Source organism: Phragmites australis, chromosome 8 (assembly GCF_958298935.1).
Source record: "Phragmites australis chromosome 8, lpPhrAust1.1, whole genome shotgun sequence".
In the NCBI taxonomy this organism is placed as follows: Eukaryota; Viridiplantae; Streptophyta; class Magnoliopsida; order Poales; family Poaceae; genus Phragmites; species Phragmites australis.
Window position 1 is genome coordinate 22,640,833 of NC_084928.1, and position 11,899 is coordinate 22,652,731.

At 39.6% G+C, this 11,899-nt stretch overlaps 1 protein-coding gene across 3 annotated transcripts; it reads left to right on the plus strand.

Annotated features, from left to right (window-relative positions):
• Positions 1-627: 627 nt before the first annotated feature.
• Positions 628-11,396, plus strand: LOC133926794 (uncharacterized). 3 transcript variants are annotated; one of them, XR_009911186.1, is made up of 3 exons: positions 628-3,415; positions 8,323-8,502; positions 11,031-11,396. XR_009911186.1 is itself a non-coding variant. In XM_062372895.1 (2 exons), the coding sequence occupies exon 1, from the start codon at positions 768-770 to the stop codon at positions 3,366-3,368; it is 2,601 nt and encodes an 866-aa protein (XP_062228879.1). In that variant the 5' UTR covers positions 628-767; the 3' UTR covers positions 3,369-3,415; positions 8,323-8,608. The 3 variants fall into 3 exon arrangements, 1 of the variants encoding a protein (XP_062228879.1); XR_009911185.1 differs by lacking the exon at positions 11,031-11,396 and adding an exon at positions 8,616-10,882; XM_062372895.1 differs by lacking the exon at positions 11,031-11,396 and having other exon boundaries at positions 8,323-8,608.
• The last annotated feature ends 503 nt before the right edge of the window (positions 11,397-11,899 follow it).

An 11,899-nucleotide genomic window follows, 5' to 3' on the forward strand; every position in this document is an offset into this window, starting at 1 on the left:
TCTATGATTGAGCCATCTAGGGAATCAAGCCATGCACTTAAAAATAAGTAGTAACTCTATTTTTCTTAGTTTACCTTTTTCTTTTCTTCATTTCAGAATCAAGATGTAGGATTTACTTTGATGAAATATATGATTTAAAGAATCAGAAACATCACTTTATATCAAAATGAACATACATGTTTCCCTTACCAGAGTACCCGACAATATTGCTCTATTTTGTTCACATATTTGTTTTTTTTCTAAATGTTTGAAGGGGTATGTAAAGGGAGCATCTGGTTGATATTTTGTTTCAAATCTTTAAATTTTTAATTATCCAATCTAATCAGAAACTATTAAATTAACTACCGTAATACTTCGTTTCCTCTATCCCTTTAAATACTTCACTCTCTTTCTCATAACAGTGAGAACTGTCACTACCATTGACACCCCCACCACTCTCACTGTACCTCTGCCCCGGTCATAGGCACCGTTCACCATGCCACTACCCCTCCCATGGCAGACTTTGGCACTGCCCCTCCTCTGCTGGAACCGGCCACCTCTTTTTTATTGCAATAATTTTATTTTTGCTTCCGTTACAATATACATGTAACTAGTTTAATACCAACATAATGCCACAGCTGGCGCAAGCGACTCGTTCTCTTCTCCATTTCCAAAGACAAGGACTTAGCGTGCCAAGGTTTTAGCTCCCCCAGCCGCCATGGCCATCCACGTCCCTTCTCGTCTTCACCCACCTGCCTTCCTCCTCTAGCTCCCATCGTCCACCCCAAATGGCGGCCTCTACCTCCTCCCCATTCCTCGCGTCCCCCCGCTTCTCCTGCCAGATCGCCGGCAACCCCACCCCGGCGCCCAGGTACGCCCCAGCCGTCAGAATCCTTTCTTGGAAGCGCTTTGCGGCTTCCAGCTGCGAGGTCTCCCTCGTCCTGGCGCGGCTCCCACGACCGCCGCCACGCCGTCGGAACGCGCTGCGCGAGAAGACCTCGCCCCTGCCGCCGCTAGTTGTACGGCACCAGGTGCGTCCTCCGTACGATGTGTTCCCCGAGCTAGGGTCTTTGGATAGCCAAGAACCAACATCTGGTTCTTTGGGTGCTGAGCCATCGTCGGATCTTGACGAGAAATTGGAAATTTCTGGTGGTCTGGATGCTTTTCGAAGTGGGAATTTTGCCTCGAAGTCTGAATTGGACAATGAGAAGGATGTGATTGGAGTTGCAGAGGAAATCACTTTCTGCGGGACTGGGGCTGGTCCTGTGTTCAGTGTTTATGAAGACCCAGAAGGGAATGTGATGCACGTTGAGGTAGATGAAGATGAAATCATTAACAAGAGTGAGGCTGCAGATGGAGAGCGGAGTTGCTATTCGGATGCTACGATGTCTTGTGCTAGAGTGATGGGCAAGGAGCTCAAAAGCGGCCGGCATATGGCTCCAAAGAACAGCTCATTGTTTCAGTTTGTTGCCACTGAGAGGATGGAATCGCCAGCTGTGAATGGTGAGGTTTCAGTTGCACAGAGAATGGCGACTCCTTTGGGGGGCTTCGCATGGAGCGGTTTTGCAGCATTATGCAGTGTCTGCCTTGTATTTGCTGCATCCAAGTTGGTCTGGAGGAACAGTAAGTCCAAATTTCCGAGGAGGTTGTTTTATATGCATAGGCATGGGATGAAAAGGGATGGATTAGATAAGGCACACGGATATCCAGGTGCTTTATTAAGAAGGCCGCATCTAGACAGGAAAGAACTGATGAATAACATCAAAAGAGCCAAGGAATCAAGGGAATGGTTCGTCCTAAGCAATGCATTTAGTTGCAAAACTGTTGCTAATGGTGATGCAAATATTACAGAAATCAGAAGAACGGTTACAGAGGTTCACACACCAGTAGAAGGAAGCCTTGAACAAGGTAGTACTGAAGAAAAGAAAGATATTGTTTTTTCACACCCAATAGTTGCAATTGACAAAGAAGTTTCTGCAAGTTATGGTGGCCAATCTGATCCTGATGAAGTATCAGGCAGTAGCAACTTAACTGGTATCAGTTTGTCGAATGATAGGATCGAGGAAAGTGTGGCTGCAACATTACCTCAGAGAAGCAGAGAAGATATGAAAAATGGAGAACCAGTTATGAACACTAGTGAAAAAAATCAGGATAATATTGGAGAAATAGAACTGCCTGAGCCCACTTATAACAAGAAGATGACTGGTGCAAGTGATAGAACTTCTATGATATACGCATCAGAAAAAGAAGCACAAACTGGTTCTGCAAAGGATCATGATCTGGGCCCTAACAGTATTACCACCACATCATCTGAATTTGAAAGCAAAGAACAATTTGCAGAGATATGCACAGAGAATCTGGATTGCATTCAAGGAACAAAACCATCTCTGCCGTTCATTAGTGACAAACATATGACTTGTGCAAAGGATAATGCTCACCAGTTTAGTACCAATGTAGTTTCAGAAAGAGCTGATGGTTTGTCATCTGATTGTTTCAACATGTCACCATCTGAGTTGAGAAACAACAAAACACCCCTGGACATTAGTGTGAGTGATCTCAATGGCATTAAAGAAACTGAAGCGCCCAGGACTTCTGCAAACGTTGCTCACACGGCTCACTGCGAAGAGTTTACTCATAATATAAGCATAATAGGTAAACAAGGATGTAAAGCTCCAGTAATGGCTGATACCGTGACTGCAACATCACCTCAGAGAAGCAGAGAAGAGCCTGTGGATCTCAGGAGAGATAGCATGCAATCAATGAAAGAACCAGAACCATGTATTTCTACTGGGAATGACAAACAGCTAAGTCATGCGAGTGGGAATGAGCATAAAGATAGAACAGTACACAACAAGACCCAGATTAGGTTGGAAGCAGACACCACTAGGATACTTGATAATGCTAGCACACCGTCACTATATGCCCTGCAAGAAGAAACCATTCAACACAGACCTGCAAAAGTTTCAAGATCAGAGAAGAGGCAAGAGAAAAGAACTTCATCTAGCAAAAAGCATAGAGCACATCTCTCTGAAAACAAAGGCAAAATGAAGAAACAAGTGTGCAGTGATAAGGAAGCAGAGACAAAGCAGTCAGAACAAGGTGTACCTGGAACGGAAATTGTGATTGATCCATCAAATTGTGTACCGAAAACAAAAAGAGTGCCAAAGAAACGGATAAAGAAAGTACAAAATGATATGGAAAGAGTAGCTGCACAAGATGATGTTCAAAGTTGCAGCATAATTGATCAGAATAACAATAGCCAGCGTGTTAAAAAGACTAGAAGAAAAAATCTGAGAAATGCATCTTGCAATCAAGGAGCTCAAACAAGAGAGGAAAATCCAGAAACAACTTATATAGTCAATTATCCGGATAATGCACCGACAATATGAAACCTCTTGGTGTGGCAGCTTCTTCTTTGGAGACACAATTTTCAAAGGTAACAGTAAGAAACTATTGACTTGCAAGTTGCAAGATCCCTGGTAGTGCTGCATTTCTTTTTCTATTGGTTAATCCTATGGAAACTTCTTGACTTTATAGTTTTTTGTGGAAAATGTTTATTTTCCAATTCATGTTATATGTTCATATATGACATTTTTTATATGTTGGCCATCCAGTATTATTATTATCATTAATATAGAAGAATCAAAGAATCTAGGCATGAGTGTTAACTGTTAAACTTTGAATGTGCAATTTGTAAGACAAGCAAATTTTCACAACAGAATTGTGAACTCTGTATAACTTCTGAGCAATGCAAGGCCCTCCACAATAACTCCCATTAAATACCGGATATTACTAGACGTTCTTTATATAGCTTAGTATTTGGCGCTTTGGAAACTATTCTGGAACAGTTTTTTTTAACAGGCTGTAAGTCACTGTTTTGATCTGTAGTTATCTAAAAGAACCATGACCTAATACTGAAATAAAACTTCTATTAGTATTGGCCAGAAACTGGTTAGTTTCTAATGAAACCAAGGAAAATAACTGTGCTATGGATTTTGTGGAATGTGAGAGAAGGGCAAAGAAGATTGTGGGTCCCGGACTTAGATTGATAAGTAGTGTGATGTTGGAGGCAAGCTATCTCCCGATGCCAGCTAAACTTGATCCAGGAAAATTCAAGTTTACAATGCTGGCAGCCTCCTTTTAATTGTTTGTGCCCCTGACAATCTAATACTATTCGAAAAAGACAAAGACTATCCAAACTTATCCCCCAGCTGAATTATGTCAAACTAACTTATCTTCTTCTAACTACTTATTTGGCCCTAAGACTTGTCATGCAGTACCTCTACTAAGCCATGGATTGGTCCACAGACCGTGCATGTAGGTTTTGCCCACAAAGGCGTCCCTATCAAGCTGAGCTATCATCTGTTAAGCACCAATTTGTTTGGCACTAGCATGTATTAGATGTTTGTGTTGTTTAAATGAATGAAGAAGTTGTCTATATATATGAGGTTAAGGAAACACACAAGACCTGTGAAGGTACAAAGAACATGGACAGCGATTTTAGTTGGCTAGAAAACAACTGATAGCCAGTTGGTCTCAAATCTACTGCTTGAGTATATGGTTTTCAAGGAAGGGATAATAGGGACCTAGGCTTCCATCACTATTTACAAAGGACTACATTTTATCTAGAAGCTAATTTGAAGTTTGATGTGATATTCCTCAACATCTCCACTCTTTTAGAAGCTGCCATAATAACATTTTCCTATTTCAGTTAACCTGTAACAGTGAAAAATTCTGAATCCAAAAGAGATAACAAAAAGGAAATGAAGCTTTTGTAAAACTAAATAAAACCTAAGTGCGTATATACATACATATAAATGTATATACATGCATCACATATGCATGTATATACATTTATATGTATGTATATATGGAAAGGGCTAAAAAAAAATGTATATATATATGTATAAATATATACTTGCTTGGAATTGTTTGAATACTATGTGTGTGCTGCTATATATATAATAATAATAAGTATACATGTTATACATACATTTATGTACATACATAAGAGAATACTTCAGAAAAGAAATAGAAAAGAAAAAAGGGAAAAGGCAAAGCCTCTCGGGCCTAAACCCGGATTCAGGTCCATCCTCTCCTCCCTCCTCTCTTTTTCATTTCCAACCTGGCCAACTATCCGGCCTAGCCAATCCCTCTCTCCCTCCTGGCGCTCTTTCTTTCCCGGGCCGCATGTCGATTCCAGCCCGTTCCCACGCGTGTGTTCGAGACAGCTCGCCTCTGTCTTCTCCTTCCTCCCGCAATTCCCCTCCCTCTCTCTCCTGTTCATCATCCAAAACGAAGGAGGATTCCCAATCAAATCCCACAGGAAGCAAAGGAAGGAAAGGACCAAGAAGCCAGCTAGCATGTTCGCCATGGACTTCGTGTCCGATTGCTGCTTTATCCCAAGGAAAGATGATTTAAACTCGAGGATTTGAGTTTGAGTTCAACTCGTAGCCAGAAACCCCAACTCCAAATCGATTAGGACTCTTCAAGGGGTCTCTGGTATAAATATGCGGTTGAGGACCCCTCCCAGGGCATCCCAATTAGTTTCCCCACCTCCTCGTCGCGAGTTTGGCCGTAGAACCTTGACTACACCAAGCTCTGAAAACTGCCAGCATACCTCGCCGCCGCCAGCTCTTTGTGTAGCCTGCCATCACCCACGTGTAAATCAGATAGACTCGCCAGGACCCGAGGATTATCTTTTGTTGCACGTCATCAATGAACTAGCACCGTAGCTCAGTTTCTGACGAGCTCCGCCGTGCGCCGCCGCGGGAGGGGTGTGACGCCGTCCTTCGCACCGAAGCTGAGAAGGGTAAGTCCTCCGCCATTCAATTTGTTCTTGATGGCTGAGATTAGATCGGTAGATACCCCTTCGTGATTTTAAATCCAAGCTGTCCGATCCATCATCAACTGTCCAGATTTAATGAGCTTGACGGCGCTGTCTACCGGCCATTAGCGTCGTTAGCCGCCACATCGGATAGCCGCGCTAGCTGGCCACGTCAACTGTTTTGCTCAGCTGTCACGCCACGTCGGATTTAGATGCTAAATCAGCAGCCCAATCAGCATTTCCTTTTTCTTTTTATTTGTTTTGGTTTTGATGATGCAATATATATGTTTCAATAATCGGTTTAATTCGGTATATGCTTAAAGTAATGTTTTCCTTTAGTAAAAATAATTCTGGAAAATAGGGATAAAGTAGGAAATAGTTTTAATAATGTTTAATAATGTTTTGGTAATGTTATTTAATTCTGTTTAATGTTTTTATATAGTTTTATAATTCAAGTAAATGCTAAAAAATTTCAGAAAAATCATAAAAAATCCTAGAAAATCATATATTGCTTCAGAAAATTCTAGAAATTTTTTTAATCACATAATTTAATATGTAGTTAATTTTTTTCCCTGTTTTAATCGTTCGGAAGCTGCAACTTGTTAATCATAGCTCTAATTTGATTTGTTCTTTTGCCTGAATGTCCAAAAAATATGATCTTGTGTATGATGATGTTTGTTACGTGATATTTGATTCTTTTTGGATCTTGGTGTTCACGAGTAGACACTAATGTTCCGAAGGAGCTAGAAGGATTTCAGTACCAAGACTTCGAAGATCCAACTGAGTATAGTGAAGGCAAGTTGTGTTATTGACCATATTGATCCTAATTTTAAAAATTTTGTTTTACAAATATGCATGCTAATAATTTGTCAGGAATCCCAAGAGTTAGGTTTTACTCTAGTTTTCCTTTATCATCTTTGTTGCCATGGTTATGATTTTGGTTATAAAACGGTAGATGATGTTTAACCTTGTTTGAGATGGTGATCATGATAATGGCACAATGGAATTTGATAAATGTTCCTATGCAACTAAAGTGTAAGATGGTGGCCTAATTTTTGTAGCAACATGGAATAGGGATTTGAGAAAATAGATGATGAGAACGATACAGGATGTACGGTTGGGTTGTGGTAGTCTTGCTCAAATCTAAGGAACGGTTCGTGAAGGGATCTTTCCGTGTAAACAGTACAACCACAATCCTGGAACATGACGGGCATAGCCAATTAATTTGCTTACTCAGTATTTTGTAGATCATCCGGTTGTGTGGAACGAAAGGGTGTACTTCTAGGATGTTCCATTAGCTCAAGAGTGGGTTTCCGTTGTTGAGGTGTATTCACGCGATGGTAAAACCTTAGTGGGTATGCACGTGCTAAGAGGAGCATTGTAAATGCTTTGAAGTGGTCAACTCGGCGCACACCTCGGCAATGTATAAGGTGTTACGGGTGTCGGCAAAAGAGTATGGTCATACCTTGGGTAAAGTGTACGACCTCTACAGAGTGTAAAACTAGTTAATCAGCTGTATTCATAGTCAAGAGTGGCAAGAAAAATCTCATATGATTAGAACTTGATGGTTTGGTTGGTTTGATCAATCATAGTGGTGGGAACTATGATTGAAGTGTTGTTCAACTTTGGTGGTAGGAACCATGGTTGAGGGGTTGAAAGTCGATTAAGTCAAGATGGTTGGAATCTTGAGGTGGTTGTTTATTTACTGTTTACTTAATTATTACTTGCTTTTCAAATGTTTTTCACGTAAATGTTGTTTTCTGCAAAAGAACCATATTGCTATATTGTTGTTAAGCCTTCAAATGCATAATATTTCCTCACAACTTGCTGAGTGCAACATGTGCTCACTCTTGCTACCAAACACTTAGTTGGAGATGATGCTGGAGAATTCGTTGAGGATGGATCGTTCTAAGTTTCTTTCTACGTTAGTTTGCCTGTGGAGTTGTCGTGAAAGATTAGAGTCTACATAGTTCCGTTGCAGTTTTATTTAGATCTTGACTCTTAAAAGTCACTTTTGTAAGACGTTTAATGACGATTAAGTGTGATACTGTAATGATATTTATCTACAAAGTCACTATGTGTTAGGATTGATTTTTAGGCTCAGCACATAGATGAGATTGGTCATTTTTTTGGGCCGGTCTCGACATAACCCAAATTATATTTTTACCATTACCTGCATGATTCTTATTGCTTGCCATGAGTGCATTCATGTCCTATTGACTGCCACTTGAAAGTCTAACCCGGAGTCAGAGGAATCAGGGTTGATGGCGCATTCAATGACCCCAGGACTACTTGACAAGGGTTCTATAAATACAAAAAATAGTACTAGTAACAGTTTTTATTTCAGAACATAAAATAATAGTGGTCCCTTTCAGAAAAAATAGTACTAGTAACAGTTTTTATTTCAGAACATAAAATAATAGTAGTCCCTTTCAGAAAAAATAGTTGTAGGTTTTTGAAATTTACTCTTTTGATTCCTGATGTTTATGTTTCTCCATTTTGTCAATCTGTTGCAGGGGTCTTTTAGGAAATAGTAGCTAAATGGGTCCAGTGGTATTATTCTGAGAAAGGAAGAGTTCTGCTCACCTCTGGAACCCTGGAAACGGTGGAGACAGCTGTGATAGAAACTTTCAATATGACTGTTAAGTTAAACAAATCAAATGTTGGTGTAACTGCTCCCAAGAAGGCGCAAAGAGGTAACTTTTCTCCAAGGAGTTCCCTTTTTGCAATATTCCAGTGACCATATAGAATAATTGCGTAACTGCTATTGTTGGCACTTGTTTGAATCTGGTCATTACACTATCTACAGAAAATCATTGTCAAAGTGTAGCAAGTCAACTATTCCTTCAGATTATCAAATAAAGGCTAAGATACTACTGACAAGCTACAGCATGTATGAAGTGTTTCAAGTATTGCTCTCCATGCATAAGTTGTTTCTGCAGAGTTGCCCTCAATTAATATGCAGCACAGTTTTTTATGAACAATAGTGGCAAACTGGAAATATTGCAACAAGCAAGCATCAGCTTAAAGAGGATATCTTCTCTCATCAATCTGAGCAACCAGTTTCATCGTTCTTGTTTCTGAAAGGAAATTGTAGTAACAGGTTGTAGGGCAAAAAATATGGTAATGTATTGTCCGACTGTTTACAAGTACTTGTTTGATATTTGATAGTTTTTTTTCCGTTTGAGCTTGAGCACCCTTATGAAACTTTACTTACCGTCATAGAGTGCCTAATAGAATGCATGATATTAAAGTTTTGAAACTTTGACCAATGATATCTGTTGAAGCATTATGATTCGTCATATTCAAATAATATTGGTAGAATTGTCATCAAAGTACTTCCAAAACATTCCTTGTTGTACCTTGCATAAAAGTTAATGGTCAAAGGTGTATGTTATAGAGCATGTGAATGTCTAAAAATGATATCTTAGAAACGGAACTAGTAGCAAAGTGAACTATAAATCCTGTTCTCTGCAATATCAAAAATTGCTGAAGAACTTATTTTCAGCAAAGCATAATCACCAACAACTCATGTATTACTTCAGCATCACAGTTCACAACCACCCTCATTTATTCAAATGAGAGAAAAAATGTTTGACACAACCAATGCAAAAAGACAAGTGTCAGTAAACATTCTATATTACCCTTTTGTTGTTGCATATACTGTTAACCTATCAGCTTCCTCAAATAGGCTATATTTAGTTTCCAAAGGGCAGATGAGATCTAACAAAATAGTCTTGTTAGAAAACCAAAAAGCCACATGCTTGACATCAATATATTACAATGGACAGCTCGACATAATTTTTTTCTGGTGTGAAGAATAAAATCTAAGAAACATACAATAGCACAGAGTTAGCCATGTAGACAAAACCATCTTAGGTAGCTGTTGTCGATTGATCTTTTGTACATTATGCAGTGAGAAGTTAAACTTGGATGAACCATCAAGTGCAATGGACATTATGCATATGCTTAGCACATCAATATAAACACCAGAAGATATAGGAGTGAATTACGCCAGAATTCTTATTCTCAAACTTGTCCGATTGTGCCTCAGGTTAACTAAACCTGTAAATTTGTTTGACAAGCACTTGAACTTGCTTAATTATGTCAACTATATCCATTAGTCACAGAAAACATGTAGTAATGACTCCTGCTGAGAAATGTATAAGCTGATGTAGTTATTGAAAGAGTCAAATTAGTTTAGGTAAGTTATCTAGTTGTTATGGGCAGAAGATAAGTTGGATTTGATTAGGAGATAGAATTTGATTAGTTTTTAATTCAGCTAAAGATAAATTAGGTAAGTTAAGATTTGAAGTTAGATTTGGATTATAATTTCCCCTCTCTATATAAAGGGGCAGCGACGCATCATTGCAAGCAAGCAAGAAAAATTCAACAAAGGGCTTTTGTCTTGATGGTTAAATCAAAACCTCTTCTTGACGGGAGAAGTCCGGTAATTAGAGGGCGATTAGCCTCGAGTATGGGAGAAAACTGGGATTAGTGGACGATCATTATGATTCGAATTCATTACACATGAAATACGAACCCACGCATCGTCATCTTATTAGCTAGGACCACTATACTTCTAACAGTTCTGACAACAGCTACACAAGATCTTCAGGGGTGTACTTCATAAGTTTGGGAGGCGTGTTTTGGTGATTATCCAAGTATGAACCGGAAGTCTTTTTAACTATTCTACTGTAATCCCTCCCCTGCTACTGACTAGTTCCCAGATTTTCGAATTAAGCAACCGTTTAACCAAGTTGCAATGTTTACCTATTCCATGTGAAACGATGGCTACTGAGCAGCAGATTAGATGTGTGTTGGCTTTATGGTGTTGACCTACAAATACTGGTTAAGAGATGTATTCTTGTGACTGCTGTGATCTAGCAGAAAGCAGTGCATATATATGTAAATGTATAGCGGTTTTATGGTAAGGTGATGACCAGATTATATTGTGTTCTCTGATAATTTTATGATGATTCGCGTTTAGTGAGACGTGTGTGCATCCAAGGTTGATATTATTTAGCTTTGGTGGTCACTTTCTTAGTAAATAATCATGTGAATGCCCAAGTTGTTTTCTGGACACGGATTCGTGTATCACTGAAGTTTAGACTATTAGTTTAGTAATTAATGTGTGCATGCATGTGCCCTTCTTTACATTGCGTATATTGATAAAGGCAAATAGTAAGATGGTTCATAATTTCGTCTAGTGTTCTTTGTACAGTTGTGAACCTTGGCAGCATTCAGGAGCGGAAATGGTTCCTCTGGCATTAACTGTCCTCTGATGTGGTCAGTGATGCTACAGTTACGTTAGGCGAGCCTCGTCCTTCATGAGCATGATGCTGCAGTATGTGCAGAGAATGCACTCGTATTGTAATGAAAAAAGAAAGGATGGGAATGATAGGAATTCGAATTGTTCTCGCTGATAGCAGTACTATGCATGCTCACCACAATGCTATCCAAACTTAGTATTTTGTTTCTATTTTTTCCATTGAAAAAAGGGGGAAGAACAGCAGCAGTTTGTGTATTGCACTGCATCGCATTCCCGATATCTCTACACCTTGACCCATCCATCAACCTTTCAATTTTGAATTCTGATTATCCTATCAATGAATCCATTATCCGATTGAACCAAAATACAGCTATGACAGCCACAAACGTCAGCGTGTTTGTTGTCCCCTCGCCGGCACGCATTGCTTCGGCTAACGACGCTAGTGCCGTTGCCAGTGCTCGCGTCCATCCTCCCGTCCTCTGCCTTTTCTCGACTGCACTCTTCTTCTCCGGATCCGGCGGTGTGGTGTGACGGCGGCCTGAGTTGCTGGAGAATCCATCGTGCCAGCAGCACCTTCCGTGCTCGCAACTGCTGATCACTACTACAGAAATAATTTAGTAGTACATTTTTGTACAAACGTCTATTCGGAGCTGTCTGTGAAAATGATATTACAGATAATTTCAAACTAGAACCGTCTGAAAAATATTAATAGTAGTTTCCGTACGGTGGGACGCTTTAGTTCAGACAATTTTCACTTATAACCGTCTATATTAATAATACAGATTGTTCTAAATAAAATTATCTGAACTAATAACACAATA